Here is a 23,912-nt window from a genome sequence, read left to right as displayed (position 1 = left end):
GAGTTGACCATAAGAAATGTTGGGGACTTGTTAAAATTGTGGGAAGAGCTTTATCTTCTAGATGGCTAAACTGATGGAGGGTCCAAATTTATTTATGAGTGCCTAAATTATTGTGTTCATATAAATAAAACATTTCAAGATACCTACTTTCATTAATCACTATACTTATTATCAGGAAGTAGATGTTCAACTGACCCTCGTAAAAGATGTGCTGTTTAAGAAAGCTCAGGAGTTACAGACTGAGACGATGAAAGAAAAAGCGGTTGTATCAGAAATTGAAGGAACTCGTTCCTCTCTGAAACATCTCAACCATCAGTTACAAAAACTGGATTTTGAAACCTTGAAGCAGCAAGAAATTATGTACAGCCAGGTAGGTGTTACTCTTATGCATATCTTCCATATTGATTTGTTGCAGTTGTGATGGCCAAGACATGCCAGTGTTCTAAGGAAACAAAGAATTCTAAGCACTCCTTGGAGGACAGACAGATGCTGAAGGTGAGACATCGTGTTAGGTTAGTAGGAGGGTGAGGGAGCCTTGAAAGCTGTTTTCTCCCCCTGATCTGAAATAAGCAGGCAAGAGGAGAGAGAACTCTAGTGAGGGAGAACCGTGTTTTAAAGGGACCTGGGACATTTGCATCCAGAGTGAAACAAGATGGCATGAGATGCCTGAAACCCAGAAAGACTGGGTGTTGATTGTTAGTTATGCACCCCCACCCTCTCTGCCATGCCAGTAGACGAAAAGCATTTTTTTTTCAGTTTTGTCTTATTTTGTGCTATTTATATATTTGTGTTAATTTTTTAATATTCTCCATCTCTACATCTTAATTTGCTCATCTAATTTATATTCTTAGTTTTTAAAAATTACAGACATTAAAGTATAAGATTAAGAATAGTTAATTAGAAGTTGATATCTGAATGTTTCATGGCTAACAATTTGTGACTATGTGTTTGGTAGCCCTTAGAAAATGTGCCCTCAGAAATCCAAGTTCATGTAAATCCAGTGATTTACTGAGATTCCATCATGGTAGTATGATAAACATCCCCCAGCTCTGTCATATTTTCAGAAGATTCTTTCTGCGTCTATCGTGTACCTTGATTGTTGAGATACAGTTTACTTTTGTTCCTCTTAGAGTGAAAACATTTGTCCTGAATTACTGAAGGACTAAAGTGACTTCATTACAGGATAATGCCCAATCCAAACTCATAAGTATTCACTTTGTTTTTACACTTACAGAAATGCTTCTGTTTGTTTCTTTGTAATAACTATTTTTTTTTTTTTTAAAAAAAACAAACTGTAACAGGATTTTCACATTCAACAAGTGGAACGGAGAATGTCTCGGTTAAAGGGAGAAATTAATTCAGAAGAAAAACAAGCCCTGGAAGCAAAAATTGTTGAACTTAAGAAGTCTTTGGAAGAGAAAAAATCTACATGTGGCCTTTTGGAAACACAGATCAAGAAGCTTCATGTAACTTAGCCAAAATACATTTTATATTTCATTTATCCTAGTCTTTCTGTTTTAAGTCAACATGTTCCTAAGACTGCTTTGGATAGGGTGTTTGCCATTCTACACACATATATAACAAATGTATGAACAATGTTCTTATTTCTGTACTATTAGTGTGTAACGTTACCACGATAAAGCATTTAGTATATGCTAAATAAATATTGTATGACATGCCTCTAGTATTTAATCTCATATACTCCTTTCAACTATCCTGTGAGGAAGATGCTGTTATCTGTCTTGTAGATTAAGTAATTTGTCCAGGTTATGCAGTATGTGGAGAGCTAGGATTTGACACCTGCTGCATTTGACTTCTAAATACTCTTCAAGAGTACACTGTTCAGAACTTTGATGAGTTCTAGTTTTCTATTTTATTTATTTATATATTTGAGATGGAGTTTCACTCTTGTTACCCAGGCTGGAGTGCAGTGGCGCGATATCGGCTCACTGCAACCTCCGCCTCCTGGGTTCAGGCAATTCTCCTGCCTCAGCCTCCTGAGTAGCTGGGATTACAGGCACGCGCCACCGTGCCCAGCTAATTCTTTTGTATTTTTAGTAGAGACGGGGTTTCACCTTGTTGACCAGGATGGTCTCGATCTCTTGACCTTGTGATCCACCCGCCTCGGCCTCCCAAAGTAGTTTTCTGTTTTATTTCTGCCACAACAAATAACTTGATTACCCTTTGTCTTTCAAATGCCATCTCCAGAGAAGCTGCTCTTTTATGAGTCAACAGTTGTTACTCAAATCTTTAATTATTTATAATATTTGAAGTGATTCGATTCTGTTAATAGGGCAAGAACGTCTTCATCTTTAGGCATTTTATTATGTTTACTGTAATATAAAACCTATGTTAAAGTTTGACTAGAGAGTAAAAGTGAGAGAGTGAGCGTGGACTTGAATGGGGTGAGAACTTAGCAGGGTCTAAATGTTACCACTGGAAAGGCTATTGATGAGTGTCCTCTGGTGGTTATAAAAAGAATTGCCCAGCCGGGCGCGGTGGCTCACGCCTGTAATCCCAGCACTTTGGGAAGCCGAGGTGGGTGGATCACAAGGTCAAGAGATCGAGACCATCCTGGTCAACATGGTGAAACCCCATCTCTACTAAAAACACAAAAAATAGCTGGGCATGGTGGTGCGCGCCTGTAGTCCCAGCTACTCGGGAGGCTGAGGCAGGAGAATTGCTTGAACCCAGGAGGTGGAGGTTGCGATGAGCCGAGATCGTGCCATTGCACTCCAGTCTGGGTAACAAGAGCGAAACTCTGTCTCAAAAAAAAAAAAAAAAAAAAATTACCCTAAATTCCTTGAGGGCTGCAAAAGGTGGAGAGGTGTTACTTATTTGTTTTTTTTTTCCTTTTATTTTAAGAAGACAAAATTTTGGTTTGAGTAGTTTGTCATCTGATGAAATATTTTTAAATTGTTACCCTTGTTTAGTGGAAAAAGAACACTTGTTTTTGGATCATAATGAGTTTTAAATTTCAAGGTTATACCACTACTGCCATTTTAACTTTTCTGAGCTCTAGTTTGCTCATCTATTAAGTGGGGGGAAAGTTAATATTGTTTTAGGACATTTGGGAGAACTAGAATTTGTATCTTAGCACAGTACTTTAGTAGGTACTCAATATGTGGTATTGTTTTGATTATTTAGAATATGAGAATATTCATGCTATAGAATGTATAGCAGGATGAGATAAATGTATAGCAGGAAGAGAGATAATAAAACAGGATTATTATAAATATCTGAGTATATAAATTAATTAAGATATATAATATAGTATGTATTTAATATTTTTGTTAATATTTAAAACATATTTATGTACCTTTTTTTCTTTTTGCAGAATGATCTTTTTTTTATCAGGAAGTCAAACAGTAAAAGCAGTGATGAAAAACAGTCCCTTATGAACAAAATAAATGAACTAAACCTGTTCATTGACAGATCAGAGAAAGAACTTAATAAAGCCAAAGCTTTTAAGCAGGTGCAGTAAAATTGTATGCATATGTAGTATTGAAAACCATGTTTCCCACTGGGGTCTATAGGGGGAAAAGGGGAGGACCAGTGGGAGGGGGAGGTGGGGAGGGATTGCCAGGGGAGAAATACCAAATGTGGGTGAAGGGGAGAAAGCAAACAAAACACACTGCCCTGTGTGTACCTATGCAACTGTATTGCATGCTCTGCACATGTACCCCAAAACCTAAAATGCAATAAAAAAAAAAGAAAACCATGTTTCCCTGTTAATTGTAGAGAAATTCAGCTAATTATGAAAAAGTCACTGTAATCACTATACCCAATATAAACAGTGTTAAAGTCTGTTATTTCCTTCCAGTCTTTTAAAGAAATTTGGCTTTTCATGGTGTATTCAAAAAATTTCTACATACCATATATTTCTTAAAACATAATTCTTTGAAAATAGTTTTTGAAAGCTTTCTGTCAGTGCATTGAATGAAGTTACCATAATTTATTTAAACATCCCCTATTTTTTAGGATTTGCTTTCTTTCCAATGCTTGGCTATGGTAAATAGTACTACATGTACAATGTACAATGCAGTCATTCAATTAGTTGTTCATTGTACAGTTATTCAGTTAGTTCCTTTGGATAAATCCCTATCTACATAATTACAGTTCAAAAAGAAATGAATATTTGTAATGTCCTGAAACTATTTTCAATCCCAATTACTCTCTAGAGGGTAACATTAATACTCCGGTAAGCATTCTGTTTTATTCATACTACTGAGGCTGGATATCCTAATTTAGAGGTTGGCAGTTCGATAGTCAAACATGGAATCTTATTGTTTTAGTCTGCATTTTCAAAGTTGGCAGTTTAAAAATATTTTGTTCAATGATAAATTTTCAAACATTTATGCTTAAATAAAAATGTTTAAAACACTTTCTCTGGTAGGTCTTGCTCCATATTTTTTCTCTTTGGAGCTCTAGTTGGTATTCTTGGCCTGTTTTTCCACTGGGAGGTTTACATACATAAATTGCTTTACAAAAGATATTCATCTGTAAAAATATTATCTCTGTCATAAATATTGTAAATATTTTCCCCATTTACATTTTTATTTAGTATTTGTGACATAAAACTTCTTTAACCATCAAATCTTTAGGTTTCTTTTTTCTTTTGAATTTTTATGCTTAGAAACTTCTTGGTTACACCAAAAATCAGACCAATGTTTATTATGTCTAGTAGTTACACTGGTCTCATCTCTTAAGATTTTTCATTCATCTAGAATATATTTTTGGTACACGTGAGATGTAAGTATCTAATCTCTCCAACTGAAAAGCTATGTTTATGAAATAATAAAATCTGATACTATGGAGCGTTTGATTCTGGGCTTTCTATTCTGAAAACTGATTGATATGTGTATTCTTATGTCAGTATTGTACTCATGACTGAATTGTTTTAAGATAAAAATATATTTCCACATTATTTTTGTGAGCTTCAGAGTATAAAAATGGCCATTCATAAGGACTTCATGTTTTCTAGATAGTATAAGTTTAATTTCAGGAATAACTTCTTCCTTTTGTTTTTTATAATAGCAAAGCTTGACTTTAACATTGAATTATAAAAAAGATTTGAAATAACCATAAACCCTTTTCTTAAAAGAAAAAAAACCTATGACTCTGAACAATTTAAATTCAGCCCTAGTTAATATCTTGGTCAATGGTTAAGTTAGAAAAAGTTATATTTTCAAGTTTGACTTATGTAATAGTAAAAAGAAAAATATTGTGGTTTTGTGATAAAAAATAATTTCAATATTTGACCATTTTGTTACGCTGTTAGGATTTAATGATAGAGGACAATCTTTTAAAACTTGAAGTTAAGCGTGCCCGAGAAATGCTTCACAGTAAGGCAGAAGAAGTTCTTTCCCTGGAAAAAAGAAAACAGCAATTACACACAGCTATGGAAGAGCGAACTGAAGAAATTAAGGTTCATAAAACAATGCTTGCATCACAAATAAGATACGTTGATCAAGAACGGGAAAACATAAGGTAATTTTTAGTTTTAAAACACTGCTGAGGAACTCTGAAAAAAAGAAAAAGTAAGGATGTCGGGAGAACTGGCTGCCCCTAACATCCTGGATTGCATCTTTTTCTTATTCGTTTGAAACGGCTTTTCATATAAGACATAGGGCATGTTATAGCCATAAATCTAGGCTCTTCTTCAATCTTTGGATTGTCCCTTTTACATTAAGATCACTAATCTACTTGGAATTGCTTTTCATGTATGGTTTTTGTTAAAGTCCAATAACATGTCTTTTATAAAATAGATATTCAATAGCTGCATCTATTGAAGTGATTTCATCATAGACATTTTGCACATCTTTATGTGCAAAGATTATTTCCGGCTACAAGTTTTTTTAATGTTACTGTCAATTTCATTTTTGGTTTGTTGCCGGTATGCAGAAATACAGTTGATTTCTGTATATTCAGCAACCTTGCCTAACAATCTTGTTCCAACAATCAGTAGATTCTAATTCTTTATACTGTATTACATTTATATTGTTTTCAAACAATGTTTTGTTTCTTGCTTTCCAATTTTTATAACTTTTCTTTTTTCCCAGTTCAGTACTGAAGAGCAGTGTTGATTACAGGTATCTTTGTCTTGTTACCTGATCTCAAAGGGAGAGCTTTCATTGTTTTTTCATTAAGTATAAAGTTTACTATAGTTTGTTTCTGGTTCTCTTAGATACCTTTTACCATATTAAGTGAGCCCCCATCTATTTTTAATATTTACTAAGAGGTTATTTTAATTTGTTTAATCAAGAGTGGATGTTACTTTTATTATATGCTTTCTCAGGATTCATTGACAAGATGTAGCTTCTTCAATCTGTTAATGTGTTTAACATACAGATCAATTTTTCAAAATCCAACCAACCTTACATTCTAGAATAAACCCAACTTGTCTGTTACATATTACCTTTTGCATACATCTAGATTTTGTTGGGAATATTTTGATACAACTTTTGCATCTATATTCATGTGTACAAACCCATAGTTCTCCTTGCTCTACTGTGCTTGTCAGGTTATCAAGCTATTAAGGTTATGTCTGCCTTCATAAACTGACTTGTGTGTATTTCTTATTTTTCTCTAAATATGTTTCTAAAAGAATGGAATTGTATCTTTTTTGTTTTTCAAAGACCTCACTGGAAAAGAAAAGCCATTGGGAGCCTGAAGTTTTCTATGGGGAACATTTTCAACTATTGGTTGAAAAAGTTGAATAGTTTTGCTGGTTACAGGACAATGCAGATTTTGTATTTCTTATTGATTCCATTTTGGTAAACTATATTTTTCTCTAGGAAAAATTTTCTATATCCAAATTTCAAATTTATTGCCATAAAGTTGTTTATGATTTTATTGTTTAATAGTTGTAGCATTTTTAGAGATGACTCCTTTTATATTCCTGACATTGGTTATTTCTTTATCCACTCGTTGGTTGATTGGCATTTAGGCTGGTTCCAGTCATTGTTTTAATAACTCAACTCTACCACTGTAGACTTTTGGGGCAGGGTAAGTCTCACCACAGGTTAATCCGTTTTAACATTATTTGGAAAGGATCTGCTCTTATCAGTATCTTCTATTGTCCATTCATTATTAGTTTCCGATCTTGCCTTTCCTATTTTTCCTTCTTTTAAAAGGGGGGTTTAAATGTTCTTTTCCTAAATTCTTCAGGTGCTTAGCTTATTAATTTTCAGCTTTGAAGTCCGAAAAAATACCTTTAAGTGTTAGCTGCATCCCACAAATGTTAATATTGCCATTATTTTCTTTTTTGCCTTTCAATTGTCATAGACTTTTACTTTTTCAACTTTATTGAGGTATATTTGAGGTACATAAGTTGCACATATTTAAAGTATACATTTGATAGGTTTTGACATGTATAATATTACCAGAGAAACCATCACCACCCCCAAGATGGTGTTTCTATCACCTCTAGAAGTTTCCCTGTACCCCACTGTAATTCCTCCTTTCGGTACCTCCCAATGTTTCTCTCTCTAGACAACTGATCTGTTTTTTATCCTTATAGTTCAGATTGTATTTTCAAGAGTTTTATATAAATGGAATCCAATCGTAGGTCCGTCTTTTGTCTGGCTTTTTTCATTCAGCATAATTATTTTGAAACTCATCCATGTTGTGGATATCACTATACATGACTTTTTATCAGGGTTGACACATTTTTCTCTGAGAGCTAGATAAGTAACTTATAGTTCCTTGCAGGAACTTCCATACGGTCTTTGTTTTATTAGTTTTGTTTGTTTGTTTTCTTTTTTTGATTTTTTTCTCTTTTTTTGAACTTCAGTTCTATGTTTTATAATTTTTTTTCTAAAAATTTATTTCAATAGTTTTTGGGAAACAGGTGGTTTTTAGCTACATGGATAAGTTCTTTAGTAGTAATTTCTGATATTTTGGTGTACCTGAAGCCAAGCAATGTACAGTGTACTCAAGGTAGAGTCCTTTATCCCTCAGGCCCCCTTACAGCCCCAATAAGTCCCCAAAGTCCATTATATCATTTTTTACGCTCTTCCATCCTCGTAGCTTAGCTCCCACTTATAAGCAAGAATATAACAGTATCTGGTTTTCCATTCCTGAGGTACTTAGAATAATGTTGCCAACTCCATCATCCAAGTTGCTGCAAATGCCATGATTTTCTTCTTTCGTGGCTGAGTGGCATTCCACGGTGTATATATACCACATTTTCTTTATCCACTCCTTGGTTGACTGGCATTTAGGCTGGTTCCAGTCATTGTTTTGATACCCACTGTAGACTGAAAGCTGCCACAGACAATATGTCAAAAAACGAGCATGCCTATTTTCCAGTAAAACTTTGAGTATTGAAATTTGAAATTTTCATGAAACATAATTCTTTTATTTTTCTAATCACTTACATATTTAAAAGTCATTCTTTGCTTGTGGGTTACACAAAAGCAGGTGGCAGGCAGGATGGTTTGCTGACCCTGGCTCTCTCTTGGTAAATAGCAGTATTCCACTGCATGTTTACTCCCATCTGTTTATCCATTTACCTGCTGATGGACATTTGAGTTGTTCCCAGTTCTCAGCTGTTATAAACAAAGGTGCTGTGAACATATGTATTCCTGGCATGGGCATATGCTGTCTTTTCTTTTACTTAGGAGTAAAATTTTCTTTCTTTTTTTTTTTTTTTTGAGATGGGGTTTCACTCTTGTTACCCAGGCTGGAGTACAATAGTGCGATCTTGGCTCACCGCAACCTCCGCCTCCTGGGTTCAGGCAATTCTCCTGCCTCAGCCTCCTGAGTAGCTGGGATTACAGGCACTCTCCACCATGCCCAGCTAATTTTTTGTATTTTTAGTAGAGACGGGGTTTCACCATGTTGACCAGGATGGTCTCAATCTCTTGACCTTGTGATCCACCCGCCTCGGCCTCCCAAAGTGCTGGGATTACAGGCTTGAGCCACTGCGCCTGGCCCACTTAGGAGTAAAATTGCTGGATCATGTAGTAGGTACATATTTAACCTTTCAGGAAACATTAAGAAATTGCCATGTATTATTTCTATCTTTCCTGCTTTTCATTGGTTTTGCTGAATTTTGTTTTGCTCTTTATTTGGGAGGTATACATTCTAATTTTAATTATTTTGCTGGTTATTCTTAGATTTAAAAGAAACCTTAATTATTTCTCTATGAATATTGAAAATTAGTTTGTAAGATTTTTCCCTTCCTAAAAAATAAGACTTTTAGCATCTTTTACCTCTTCTTTTCCTCTTTCCATCATTCACATATTGTTGAAACAGTGATTATAGTTTGTTATTGTTTTTAATATTATGTCCGGACTTTTTAAAGAACTCCTTAATGTGCACTAAGCTGTACAGCCAAATGCCAGCAATAATTTATGACTACCTGTGTTTCGTTTCTTAATTTTTTCATGTATCCCGTTATCATTCTATTTTCTTGTATTTCATTTTTTGGAGTATGATTTTTGAATTTGTTTTTTTGAACTGATGTTTTCTGAAATTTTGCAATCCTTGCATGTTTAATATATATTTATTCTTCCCTAAACTTGAATTAGAGAACATGGTGAAACATTGTTGCATATTCTGCTAGATTACAGTGTTGTTTATGAGAAATCTGATTATAGATAAATTTATTCTGTATGGAAACTGGGTATTGTTTTCTTTCTGGAAGTTTTGGGATACTCTATCCTTGGTGTTTCAAAATTTTCTTGCCTGTGTCCGGGTGTTTTGCCATTTTTAAGTTTCTCTTTCTTGACCCTTCCTGGGTAAACTCTTTTAGTTATTTAAAAATTGTTGTCTTAGGATCAGGGGTACACATGCGGGTTTGTTATACAGGTAAACTTGTGTCATGGGGGTTTGTTTTACAGATCATTTCATCACCCAGGTACTAAGCCTAGTACCCAATAGTTATATTTTCTGTTCCCCTTCCCCCTTCACCCTCCACCCACCAATAGGCCCCAATGTCTGTTGTTTGCCTCTTTGTGTCCATGAGTTATCAGTTAGGTCCCACTTATAAGTGAGAACATGCAGTGTTTGGCTTTCTGTTCCTGCATTAATTTGCTCAGGAAAATGGCCTCCAGCTCCATCCATGGTCCCATGCAAGACAAGATCTTATTCTTTTTTAATGGCTACATTGTATTCCATGGTGTATATATGCCACATTTTTAAAATCTGTCACTGATGGGTATTTGGGTTGATTCCATGTCTTTACTACTGTGAAGAGTGCTATGATGAACATTCGTGCACGTGTCTTTATGATAGAATGACTTACATTCCTTTGGGTATATACCCAGTAATGGGATTCCTGGGTTGAATGATACCTCTGTTTTTAAGGTTTTTTTCTGAGTTACCACTATATCAAATTTATTATTCCAGTGGCACTAGTACATGCTGGAGGTGCTCATGGTGATGCCGCACAGGACTTCCGGCCTGCTGGAAATTATCTATCTGCTTGTTCCTTTCCCCTTTCTGGGGCAAAAGCGACAACGGGCCAATTACCCAAATAAACCTCTTAATGTGTTTGTTAAATTTGTCTGGACATCTGAGTTTCCCTCTGAAGAAATGAAAAGTGTTGGGTGTCCCATCCCACCTCCCCATCCCCCACAGGTCCAGTAAGTCCCTGCGAAGAGGGTGTTGTCTGCTGCCTGTGGGCTCTGGAAATAAATATAGAAAGAAACGGCATCAAGTGTTGAGGTTGAGTGATGGCATGCAGTGGGTCCCAGAAACCTCTCAGAGGAGCGTCACTGTGTTGGGACAGTCTCCAGGTGTTGTCTGAGAACATGAGAATGTGGTGCTGTGGGTGCCGCGAGTCCCTGGGGCAGCAGACACTGCAGGAGGTGCCACCTACAATTTGTCCTGGGCCGGGATGGAGCCACCAAATAGCTTTCCAAAATGGCTAAACTAATTTACACTCTCACCAACAGTGTATAAGCATTCCTTTTTCTCTGTGACCTCACCAGCGTGTTATTTTTTTTTGACTTTTTAATGGTAGCCATTCTGACTAGTGTAAGACGGTTTCTCATAGAGGTTTTGATTTGCATTTTTCTAATGATCAATAATATTCAGCTTTTTTTCATATTCTTGTTGGCCGCATGCATGTCTTCTTTTGGAAGGTGTCGGTTTATATCCTTTGCCCACCTTTTAATAAGGTTTTATTTTTTTCTTGTAAATTTGTTTAAGTTCCCTATAAATGTTGGATATTAGACCTTTATTAGATGCATACTTTGCAAAAATTTTCTCCCATTCTGTAGGTTGTCTGCTGACTCTGTTGATAGTTTCTTTTGCTGTGCAGAAGAAACAGTTTTAACTAGATCCCATTTGTCACTTTTTGTTTATGTCGTGATTGCTTTTGGCATCTTCATCATGAAATCTTTGCCCATTCCTCTGTCCAGAATAATACTGCCTAGGTTGTCTTCCAGAGATTTTATAGTTTTGGGTATTACATTTCAGTTTTTTTTTTTTTTTTGAGACGGAGTTTCACTCTTGTTACCCAGGCTGGAGTGCAATGGTGCGATCTCGGCTCCCTGCAACCTCCACCTCCCAGGTTCAGGCAATTCTCCTGCCTCAGCCTCCTGAGTAGCTGGGATTACAGGCACATGCCACTGTGCCCAGCTAATTTTTTGTATTTTTAGTAGAGACAGGGTTTCACCATGTTGACCAGGATGGTCTTGATCTTTTGACCTCGTGATCCACCCGCTTCGGCCTCCCAAAGTGCTGGGATTACAGGCTTGAGCCACTGAGCCCGACCTACATTTCAGTTTTTAATCCATCTTGAGTTGATTTTGGATGTAGCGTAAGAAAGGGGTCCAGTTTCAGTCTTCTGCATATGGCTAGCCGGTTATCCCAGCACCACTTAATGAATAGAGAGTCTGTTCCCCACTGATAGTTTTTCTCAGTTTCGTTGAAGATGACACAGTTGTAGGCATGCAGGCTGATTTCTGGGCTCCCCTGTTCCATTAGTCAGTTTTTGTACCAGTACCATGTTGTTTTGGTTACTGTAGCCCTGTAGTGTACTTGGAAGTTGGGTAACGTGATGCCTCAAGCTGTGTTATTTTTGTTTAGGATTGCTTTGGCTACTCAGGTTCTTTTTTGGTTCAATATGAATTTTAAAATACTTTTTTTTCTAGTTCTATGAAGAATGTCATTGGTAGTTTGACAGAAATAGCATCAAATCTGTAAATTGCTTTGGCCATTATGGCCTTTTATTTTGAGACGGAGTTTTGCTCTTGTTGCCCAAGCTGGAGTGGTGGCGTGATCGCAGCTCACTGAAACCTCTGCTTTCTGGTTTCAAGCAATTATCCTGCCTCAGCCTCCTGAGTAGCTGGGATTACAGGCACCCCACCACCATGCCCAGCTAATTTTTGTATTTTTGTAGAGACGGGATTTTATAATCTTGGCCAGGCTGGTCTCAAACTCCTAACCTCGTGATCCACCCACCTCTGCCTCCCAAACAGGCTCACACCTCCCACACAGGTGTGAGCCACTGTGTCTGGCCAGCATGGCCATTTTAATGATACTGATTCTTCCCATCCATGAGAAACCAGCTTTCTGCTGATTTCCATAAGTAATGTTTTGTAATTCTCATTGTAGATTGTTCACCTCCCTGGTTAGCTGTATTCCTAGGTATTTTATTCTTTTTGTGTCACTTGTGTAATGGGATTGCATTTCTGATTTGGCTCTTGGCTTGGCTGTTGTTGGTGGATAGGAATGCCAGTTATTTTCATACATTGATTTTGTATCCTGAAACTTTGCTGAAATTGTCTATCACCTGAAGCAGGTTTTGGGCTGAGACTATGTGGTTTTCTAGATATAGAATCATATCATCTCCAAACAAGGATAGTTTGACTTCCTCTCTTCCTATTTAGATGCTCTTATTTCATTCTCTCTCCTGACTGCTCTGGCCAGGAATTCCCACACTGTGTTGAGTAAGAGTGATGAGAGAGGGTATCCTTATGCTGGTTTTCAAGAGGAATGCTTCCAGCTTTTCCCCATTTGACATGATGTTGGCTGTGGGTTTGTCATAGATGGCTCTTACTGAGTTATGTTCCTTCAATACCAAATTTATTAAGAGTTTTTAGCATGAAGAGGTGTTGAATTTTATCAAAAGCCTTTTCTACATCTATTAAGATAATGTCATTTTTGTCTTTAGTTCTGTTTATATGGTGAATCACATTTATTGATTTGTGTATGTTGAACCACTGACAGCTTGCACCATGTACCTGGAAAAGCCACAGGCACTCAATGTCAGACTGTGAAATTAGCCACAGGGGCTGTGCCCTGAAAAGCCACAGGGATGGAGCTACCCAAGGCCTTGGGAGCCCGCTCCTTGTGTCAGTGTGCCCTGGATGTGAGGCATGGAGTCAATGGAGATTATTCTGGAGCTTTAAGGAGTGCCCTGCTACATTTTGGACTTGCATGGGGCTTGTGGCCCCTTTGTTTTGACCAACTTCTCCTGTTTGGAACAGGAACATTTACCCAATGCCTGTACCCCCTCTGTATTTTGGAAGCAACTCACTGTTTTATTTTACACGCTCATAGGTGGAAGGGACTTGCTTTGTCTCAGACGAGACTTTGGACTTAAACTTTTGAGATAATGCTGGAGTAAGACTTTGGGGGATTGTTGGGAAGGTGCGATTAGTTTTGAAGTATGAGAATATGAGATTTAGGAAGGGCCAGGGGCAGAATATGGTTTGACTCTGTGTCCCCACCCAAGTTTCATCTCCAACTGTAATCCCCACATGTCAAGGGAGAGGCCTCGTGGGAGGCAAGTGAATCATGGTGGTGGTTTCCCCAGTGCTGTTCTCGTGAGAGTGAGTGAGTTCTCATGAGATCTAATGGTTTAAAAGCGTTTGGAAGCTTCCCCTCTTGCTCTCTTTCTCCTGCTGCCTTGAAAAGAAGGTGCTGCTTCCCCCTTGCCTTCCATCACGTTTCATGATTGTATGTTTCCTGAGGCCTCCCCAGACATGCGGAACTGTGAGCCAATTAAATGTTTTGTCTGTAAATTATCCAGTCTCAGGTGGTATCTTTACAACAGTTTTGATATGGACTGGTATAGTGGTTGTTCCTCTAACTGTGGTGTAGACCGAGTACAGTCAACAGACTTGTTTTCTGGATGTTTTCACAGGGCCAAGGCTTTGTGTGGGGTCTTTGTTTGTAGCTGACTTCTCGTCTTTGGTTTCACAGGGGGATGTGTTAGGAAGTATTTTCGGTGTTGAAGCTTGGGGTGTGATGCAGTAGATGGTGCTCAGGTGTAGTGTTCAGTAGGTAGGCTCTTGTTCAGCTGCGAGGCTCCTATTTCCTCACAGTTGTAGCCATGCTCCCCGGCAATGCTCGAAAGTGTGGGCTCCTCTCTCACCTCAGTGCTGGCTGTAGATGATGGCCTGGTGCTCCTGCGCTGCCCACCACAGGTCTGGGGTGATCTCAGGGTTTACACTTCTTTTCCAACTTGGAGGCAGCAGAGGAAGGTACCTCTGTACCTTAGTAGTGGTTGTGGCTGAGGATCTTTTGCTTGTCTCCTGAGGGCTCCATCCCAGAGAGGTGCAGGTCAGTAATCACCGTGCTGTGGGCCCAAGCTGGGGATACCCTGCCTGGTGATGAGCAGCAGGGGTTCATGTGATCCATTGAGATGGACTGGCCTCCTCTCCTTTGGTCAACTGCAGCTTGCTGCAGAGGTGGATGAGGTACTTAGGGTCTTTGCTCCTTGGTTAATCTGAGGATAGTTGGGGTAGTACCACTGCAGAGCCAGTGACAGAGGCTTTTGCTTGCCCTGGGGCTTCATCTCTGAGAAACATTTAGCTGCTGTTACTGGGAGCATTCAGCTGGTGGGGTGGGCGCGGTTGCTGTACTGCTGGTGTGATTTTGTGGCTTGCTGGGGAGCAAGGAGTTAAGGGAGTCGGGAGATGAGAGAGGTGTCTTCTCTTTATGACTGCAGTGTGCTGTAAGCTCAGGTGTAGCCCCCAGGTTGTTTCTTCTCCAAACCAAGGTCAGCAGCAATGGAAGTGCTGCTGTGGTAGTGGCAGAGGGGCTGTCACATGCTTCTGGGAGCATCTCCAGGAATCTCCAGGCCACTGCCTGTGGGTATGCTCAGCCATGGGTGGAGCAACTGTTCTGTGGTCACAGGCTGGGGCCCCTGCCTGGTGAAGAGTCAGGGGATGGGGGTTCCCAGGGAAGAGGAGCTGAGCTCCTCTCTGTGTGGTCTTTTAGTTATTTCAAGTTTTTCTTCAGATCAGGGGAATATTTTTCTATTTATTTTTTCTTACTATCATACTCTCCTCTGTTCCTCTCTTTGTGGTTTATTTGTAGTAGATGTTAGCCCTTTCAGGTCTGTCCTCCAGGTTACTTTTTTCTCCTTGTATTTTATTTTCTCAGATATTCTTAGTCTCTCTCTCCCGATTCCCCTCTCATCTGCCTAATCTGCCCCCTTGTCTGTCTCTCCAGATTGCTCATTAAATCTTTATTCTTCACTGCGCTTACACTGAAAACTTATTTGCAAGCACTGCTGTTCTGTCACTAGTCCTTTATTTTCATAGCTGCCCATCTTGTGTTATGGGTGTTTTTGGAATCAATATCCTCTTCCTGTTTAGAGGATACTAATTAGAAGAATGAAAATTGTCTTCTATGCATTATGTGTTCATCTCAGGCCTGTTCTTTTTTCATTTTGTTCTTTCCATTTATGCTGTTAGCTTTCTGTTAGTATTTATTAATGCCTGATAATCATTGGATATTGGTAGCTAACTGGTAAGGGTTTCCTCTGCAATTAAGTGGATCTCTCGTTTTCTTCCAAACTTCTCTAAATGGGAGGGCTGATTGTGGGCTCTGAGCTAGTCTGTCCTGTAAAGAGCATAATAGCTATTAAGCAGAGTTAGGGCTTCATGGTTACAGAAAGTTAGGACGTGTTTATTTTGAGTGATAAAGACTTTATCTCATTCCTAGGTGGAACTGCCTTTCTTTTTCATTTATTTCTACTGTTGTGGAGACCTAGAATTACTTCATGTTTTTACCTCTTTGTCTGGCTTCAATATAGATGCTAGGAACTCTGGTAAATTTTTCGGTTATCATTGGAGCAGAAAGCATTCCTTTCTGTATACTTTGAGGGTTGAGGGAAATGGCCCAGAGGTGTTAATTATAGCCTCACAGATAACTCTTGTTCTTTTTGTTTTTAGTCCTGAGTTTGGATATTTTTCAGACTTCTTTGGTGGAAAATAGCTCCTGCTTCTGCAGTGGTCTTCCATGTGTGTGTCTATTTTTTTCCATTAATTTTACCCCATCTGTTTTCCATGAATTCATGAAAAATTGTGTCTTTCTTGTTCTCATAACTGCTTTGTTGCTGTTTTTTTTGTTTTGTTTAATCTTTATTTTAGAAAGGATAAGCCATACACTGTGCTTACTCCACAGTCTTAAACTTGAAGTCCAGCAAGTTTTATTCACATAAAGCAGTAGTAAATATTTTCTGAGGAAATGAGTGATAATTAAATAAGAAAAACTGTAACTTCTGACACTAAATATATTTTACCATGAGTTCTCTCTAGCAGTAGAAAAACTGGTAGGTTGAAGATTTCTTTTTCACCATGGTTAGACAGCTTACTTTCATGAGTTTGTAGCAGAGAACTGAGTCACTCTCCATATTGTCATGCATATATTAAGATTACTATAAGTTCTAAAAAATCGCTCATAAAATATAAATTTACTGAAATAAAGGAAAGTAACCAATGGATTTAAGAATCTGAATCTGACTGCTGGAAGACAAATCTCAACCTCCCTGTTCGAGCTTTTTAAAGATGTTTGAACAGCAAACAGCCTCAGAAACTACAGGTAGTATCTCCCTCTGGAGCAAAAGTTAGGCGTGTTTGCTTGTTTCCCACTATAAAATATTTGGGTTACCTAGGCTTGAGATTCCTCAGCTGTGATGCAAATCTGTGTGTGCAGCATTGATTTAAGCCCCTTCTTGCACCCATGGGATGTAGGGAGCAAGGGGAATCAATGCAAAGAGGAATCTTATGCTACTTGCTGTGTCATAAGAAATAAAGTCCTTTGTCTCTGAAATGGGAATTGTGTCTTCTGCCAGCAAAAGACACATGAAACTGTGGCAGGCTAACTTGTCAGCATTCCAGTAGGGTAAATATCAGACCCTTCACACCAAATTATTAAATTAAAAAGTGAGAAGCATTTAACCTTTTCAGTTTAGTAGTAACACAAATCCACATGTCTTCAATAAGAACACCTGATAGTCCTTTAAAACTTCTACAGTATGTTATTCATTTATCAGTGTTTCTTTTTCTTATTAGCACTGAGTTTCATGAGCGGCTAAGTAAAATTGATAAGCTGAAGAACAGATATGAAATTCTGACTGTTACTATGCTGCCTCCTGAAGGAGAAGAGGAGAAAACAGAGGCGTACTATGTAATCAAGGTAATTTTAGTTGATTCACAGTTGCGATTGTATCAAGTTTTCTTTGTTAACTCATTCACTGTAATCCTCTGAATTAAAAAACAAAACAAAACAAAACAAAATTGCAACTTCCCCTCCATGAAATCTAGTGACTATTTCACTTAATTAGGGCCACTAACTATTGCACTTTATAATAAAGGCCAAAACATTCATTGCTAAATGGAGATACTGAAAGCACTATTCATTCTGTACACCCTCCAGTCCCTGAGGTCAAAGGCCCCTGATTATCAAAACTTACTGCTAACTTGCTCCAGAACTCTTCCTCTTTTGAGTTCAGGTCGTTCTACTTGACCATTCTTTGACACTTTTTTCTTTTTGCTGTTTGTGTCATGTCATTTCCCCTCATCAAGATTTCTAATCTTCTTCTCTAAGACCTGTTACCATTCTAAGTGTCTTCGGTATGCGTGGGACAACCTGTTCAGCAACCGAGGCTTAACGCTTTGGCTTTACTTCACTATAGGCACCCACTCTTAGGCCACACTCCGGCTTAACCTCAGCATTTCTTAGAGCTACACCACCTCTGAATTTTAAACTCCAGTTTACCATTACAGTCCTGGTAGGGCAGCTGTTCAGAGGAGAAGGGTTGTTTCCTGCCCTCGTATTAGGGAGACAGACCAGGTGAATCTTTTTGTGATGTCTGACAGCCGTCTGCCATCCCATGGTTATCTTTACCCACAGGGGAAATTCATTGAGTGATGTGGAATTGAATGCTATTCCCTTTCTGAGCACTGCTATATTCAACTCTCCAACGTAGAAAATAAACAGGAGTAATTTCCTTTACTGAAAGATGTAGGAAATTACTCAAAATGCTAAAAATAAGAAATGGAACTTGTAACTGACTCATTTCCCTGTACCATACATGGATGGGATGAGATGATTTTCCAATTCGCACCTTTAGAGAATGGCTCTCCCTTTGACTTCTACCAACTTAATTTCCCAAATTTTCTCCTGTAGCCTTTCTTCAAATCTGCCCCTAACAAATACAGCAAGTATGGTATGCCTGCCACTTTGCTTCTTGAAATTCTGCCTTCCCCATGAGAAATCAGTCCCAGATCTCAAAACTTTCTTATAACTTGTCATTCTGTAATACCGCAGGCTTCTGTCAAAACAGGAGTTTCCTCTTCTCAGGTTTTAAAAGTTCCTGAAGAATAAAGGGCAGGCTCTGATTTTTTAGGTGTTGGGAAATAGGTAGACGATGCAATTCCAGTTAAGTTTCTCTAACAAGTGGTGTGATGGGTTACCTAAAAGTATTGGCATTAAGTGTGCTTTTGTCCATATCCTGGTTTTACCACTGCTTACGTAGGTGACCAGGCAAAGTTACTTAACCATGCAATGACTAAGTTTCTTCACTCAGAAAATGAAAAGGATAATATTATTAGTTTTGTTGGGAGAAATAAGAAAATATATGTAAATCTCCTAGGACGGTGTCTGGCACAAAATGATCATCAATAAATATTATTGTTATTACTATGACGATGCTGATTAACCTAACAGGAAAGCAGGCAAGTTTTATATGAAAAAAGAATATTCCTTCTGTTTACAGTGAAAGTGCTGGGTAAACAGCAGTACAATGATCATGTTAAATGAATTGAGGCTATCAGTTACTTTCTCATCTTCCTCATGCCATATTTCTTATCTTCCATCTTCTCTGGGATCCACAGTTATTCCCATTTTTTTGCTGTTGTATAGCATGTTTAAACTTTTACTGATAACACTTCACAAGTCTCAGATATGTAAAAATGAAACTTTATAACTAAACGCAGTCCAGCTTGTATCAGGAAAAATTATCTATGGTCTGAAAAATAGAGACAAGCAAACCATGGGTGCAACGATGCCACTGCAGAGTGACACCCAAGTGTTGGCATTTTCTAGTGGACCCTCCAGGTATCATCTGATTCTATAGGAGTGCACACCTTTGACTCTCTATTGACTTATTTTACAACTCTGTAGGTATAGATGATAACTTGTAAGACAACTGACAGTAACATAAGTGATTCTTGCTGCTAACAATGTAAGTGAATTTTTGGCCAGTAGAAATACAACTCTGCTCTGTAGAAAAGATAACCCAAGCATCAAAGTTTATTACACTAAAATATATTAATGTTTTGCATCTACCAGCAAATTCATTTAAGCACTTCTGATTCTATATGTCTACAATATAAAATGTTTTTCATATTCTTCTTTGAAATAGTCTAAATACCTTTCTGGCTCATTAACAAGTTGAATAAAATCTTTAATGTTCATTTCATATTTGAGAATTTTTAACTATTTGAAAACAATACTTTGGCATTTTCACTGCTGGAACCTAAATTGCCAAATAGAAGTTAATTTTTGTGTTTTTTTTTTTCAATATAAGTCTGTTTTTCAATGTAGTAGATTCTGTTTCTCAATGTAATCGATTTAGGATTTAAAGTCAGTCAAATCAAAACTGATTCGCACCCCCCCACTTTTTTTTTGAGATAGAGTCTTGCTCTGTCACCCAGGCTGGAGTGCAGTGGCATGATCTCGGCCCACTACAACCTCTGCCTCCTAGCCATTCTCCTGCCTCAGCTTCCTGAGTAGCTGAGATTACAGGTGCATGCCACCACGCTGGCTAAGTAGAGACAGGGTTTCACTATGTTGGTTCAGGCTGGTCTCAATCTCCTGACCTTGTGATCTGCCCACCTTGGCCTCCCAAAGTGCTGAGATTACAGGTGTGAACCACCATACCCGGCCCATTATCTTTCCTATGTTATTTACAACAGGATCTGTCCTGATGGATATGTATGTTATATTCATGGCTGTGGGTAATAGGAATTTGATTAAATGCTAACCACTGTTGTGTTTTCTGAATGCTGTGGATTAGGCATTAGCAAACTATGAAACTACGCACTCCAGCCAAATGCTGCCCACCACTTGCTTTGTAAATAAGTATTGGAAGACAAACTACATACACTTATTACATATTGTTGAGAGCTGCTTACATGCTACAATGACAGAATGAAATAGTTTTGATAGACTGAATGACCCATAAAGTCTAATTACTATCTGACCTTTACATACAAAGCTTGTTAACCCTTTTATTAGTTTCTTAGGGCTGTGATACCTGCATCACACCAGCTGCCCAGGGACCTGAAAACCTGCCTACATGTCTGGCCCACCATTCCCACTACCAACATCTGAGCAAGATACCCAGAGGCCCAAGAATCAGCCTTCGAGGACCCACTAATACCAGGAACAGCAAGAGACACTCTTGGGCCTAGGAATAGAAACACTCAGCCCACCACTTCTACCAATTGGGCCCAAAGACAGGCATACCTGGCATCCTAGACCCCAGCAAAACTTCTTCGCCAAGGCTCACCTAATAACCATACAAGTCACTGAGGAAATCACAGATACCAATGACCCTGTGTACACCGAGGAAATCATACAAATACCACACTACCACAGGCACCCCAAATCAAAGCATCAACTACATATGTATATCTTCAGGAGAAAATCCTCCTACAAAAAAGCAATTTCAAAAAATTAGCAGAAGCAACTGTTATATGAGCTATGCATATATTAATGGAAGGACACAAAAACCATGAAAAAGGAAGGAAATGTGACCCGCCATATGACAACTGTTCAGCAATAGATCCCACTCGAAAGGAAATCTTGAAATGCCAGATGAAAAATTCAAACTACAGAAGCTCAATTAGATGCAAGATAAATCTGAAAACCAATACAAATAAATCAGAAATCAATTCAGGGTATGAGCAGGACATTTCCAAAGAAGATGATATCTCAAAAAAAATTCCAGAACTGAAAAATTGATTGAAAGAACTATAATACACACTTGAAACTTCAATAATAGGCTAGACAAGCAATAGAGAGAATCACAGACCTTGAAGACAGGTCTTTAAAAATAATCCAGTCAAATTAGAAAAAATTAGCCTTAAATGTAAATGCACTAAATGCTCTAATCAAAAGACAAAGACTGGCAAATTGGATAAGCAGTCAAGACCCATCAGTGTGCTGTATTTAGGAGACCCATCTTATGTGCAAAGACACACACAGGCTCAAAATAAAGGGATGGAAGAAGAGTTATCAAACAAATGGAGAGCAAAAAAAAAAAAGCAGGGGTTGTAATCCTAATCTCTGATAAAACAGACTTTAAACCAACAAAGATCAAATGAGACAAAGGCATTACATAATGGTAAAGGGATCAATGCAACAAGAGCTAACAATCCTAAATATATATGCACCCAATACAGGAGCACCCAGATACATAAAACAAGTTCTTAACAACCTATAAAGAGACTCAGACTCCCAAACAATAACAGTGGGAGACTTTAAGACCCCACTGTCAATATTAGATCAACAAGACAGAAAATTAACAAGGATATCCAGGATTTGAACTCAGATCTGGACCAAGCAGACCTAATAGACATCTACAGAACTCTCTACCCCAAATCCAGAGAATATATATTCTTCTCAGCACCACAACACACCTACTCTGAAACTGACCACAGAACTGGAAGTAAATCACTCTGCAGCAAATGCAAAAGAATGGAAATCATAACAAACAATCTCTCAGACCACGGCACAATCAAGTTAGCACTCAGGATGAAGAAACTCACTCAGAACTGCACAACTACATGGAACTGAACAACCAGCTCCTGAATAACTACTGGATAAATAATGAAATGAAGGCAGAAATAAAGATATTCTTCGAAACCAATGAGAACAAAGACACAACATACCAGAATCTCTGGAACACAGTTAAAGCAGTGTCTTGAGGGAAACTTATAGCATGAAATGCCCACAAGAGAAAGAAGGAAAGATCTAAAATCGATACCCTAATGTCACGATCAAAAGAACTAGAGGAGCAAGATCAAACAAATTCAAAGGCTAGCAGAAGACAAGAAATAACTAAGATTAGAGTAGAACTGAAGGAGACAAATACACCATACTTCAAAAAAATCAAATCCAGGAGCTGGTTTTTTGAAAAGATCAGTAAAATGGATAGACCGCTAGCCAGACTAATAAGAAAAAGGAATCAAATGGTGCAATAAAAAATGATAAAGGGGATATCACCACTGACCCACAGAACTACAAACTACCATCAGAGATGACTACAAACACCTCTATGCAATTAAACCAGTAAATCTAGAAGAAATGGTAAGTTCCTGGACACATATCCTCTCAAGACTAAACCGGGAAGAAGCTGAATTCCTGAAAAGAACAGTAACAAAGTCTCAAATTTAAGCAGCAATTAATAGCCTACCAACCAAAAAAAGTATAGGACCAGATGGATTCACAGCCAAATTTTACCACAGGTACAAAGAGGAGCTGGTAGCATTCCTTCTGAAACTATTCAAAACAATAAAGAAAGAGGGACTCCTCCAGATAATCTGGGGACTTTCGCCAAGATGGATGAATAGGAACAGTTCTGGAGTGCAGTTCCCTGTGAGAGCGACATAGAAGGTGTGTGATCTCTGCATTTCCAACCGAGGTACCAGATTTATCTCAATGGGACTGGTTGGACAGTGGGTGTAGCCCAAGGAGGGCAAATTGAGGCAGGGTGGGGCGCTCTTTCTCCCGGGAAGTGCAAGAGACTGAAGGACCCCCCCATCCTATTCAACAGAGGCCATCAGGGACTTTTCCAGCCACTCCAGCACTCTGGTTCAACAGTCTACAGACCAGAAGATTACTGCCAGGCCAGTAAGTGCCGTGGGTTTCCAGCACAAGTCTGAGCAGCCATTTCAGCCAGCACCATGGGTTTCCAGCACAGGCTGGCACCTGGAACGCCTGTGAGACAGAGCTGCCCAATCCCCTGCAAAAAGGGGAGCTCAAGGCAGGGAGCCAAGTGATCTGGCTTGGTGGGTCCCACCCCCACAAAGACCAGCAAACTGAAACCCTCTGGCTTGAGAATTTCACAGCCAGCACAAGCAGTTTGAGCACAACCTGGGACGGTCAAGCTCACTATGGGGAAGGGCATCCGTTATTGCCGAGGCAGTTCTAACCTTACCTGTGTAAACAAAATCTGGAGGAAGTTTACACAGCAGCTGGACGGAGCCTGTGGCAGCTCAGCAGCACCTCTGCAGGCAGACTGTGACTAGACTTCCTCCTTGCTGGCAGGGCATCTCTGAAAAAAGGCAGCAGCCGGTCAGGGACTTATAAAGCCCTACCTTCCCAGAACAGAGCACCTGGGAAAACGGGTATTTGTGAATTCCTGCAGCAGACTTAAACATCCCTACCCAGCAGCTCTAAAGGGAGCAACGGAGCTCCCAGAACAGCACTTGAGTTCTGATAAGAGACAGATTGCCTTCTAAAGTGGCTCCCTGACCCCTGTATATCAAAAAGGCACCTGATACAGGAGAGGTCTGGCTGACATCTGATGGGTACACTTCTGGGACGAAGATACCAGAGGAAAGAACAGGCAGTAAACCTCGCAGTTCTGCAGCCCCTGCAGGTGATTCCCAGGCAGGCAGGGTCTGAAGTGGACCTCTAGCAGTCCTGCA

General features: G+C 38.8%; 1 protein-coding gene and 1 long non-coding RNA gene across 2 annotated transcripts in view; one reads left to right on the top strand and one right to left on the bottom strand.

Annotated features, from left to right (window-relative positions):
- CCDC39 (coiled-coil domain 39 molecular ruler complex subunit) overlaps positions 1-23,912 on the top strand; it is a 74,735-nt gene that overhangs the window by 35,027 nt on the left and 15,796 nt on the right. The window contains exons 10-14 of the mRNA XM_035274308.3: positions 176-370; positions 1,302-1,466; positions 3,338-3,475; positions 5,282-5,490; positions 17,265-17,388. Coding sequence (XP_035130199.1) covers positions 176-370; positions 1,302-1,466; positions 3,338-3,475; positions 5,282-5,490; positions 17,265-17,388 — 831 coding nt within the window. The remainder of the gene's footprint in view (positions 1-175; positions 371-1,301; positions 1,467-3,337; positions 3,476-5,281; positions 5,491-17,264; positions 17,389-23,912) is intronic.
- Positions 5,240-23,898, bottom strand: LOC128929688 (uncharacterized). Its single transcript, XR_008476551.2, has 3 exons — positions 23,759-23,898; positions 23,420-23,536; positions 5,240-5,368 (listed from the first exon to the last, which is right to left on the bottom strand). It is a non-coding gene; the product is annotated as an uncharacterized LOC128929688 (long non-coding RNA).

This window comes from Callithrix jacchus, chromosome 15 (assembly GCF_049354715.1).
Source record: "Callithrix jacchus isolate 240 chromosome 15, calJac240_pri, whole genome shotgun sequence".
Lineage (NCBI taxonomy): Eukaryota > Metazoa > Chordata > Mammalia > Primates > Cebidae > Callithrix > Callithrix jacchus.
This window is presented reverse-complemented; position numbering and strand designations above follow the sequence as displayed.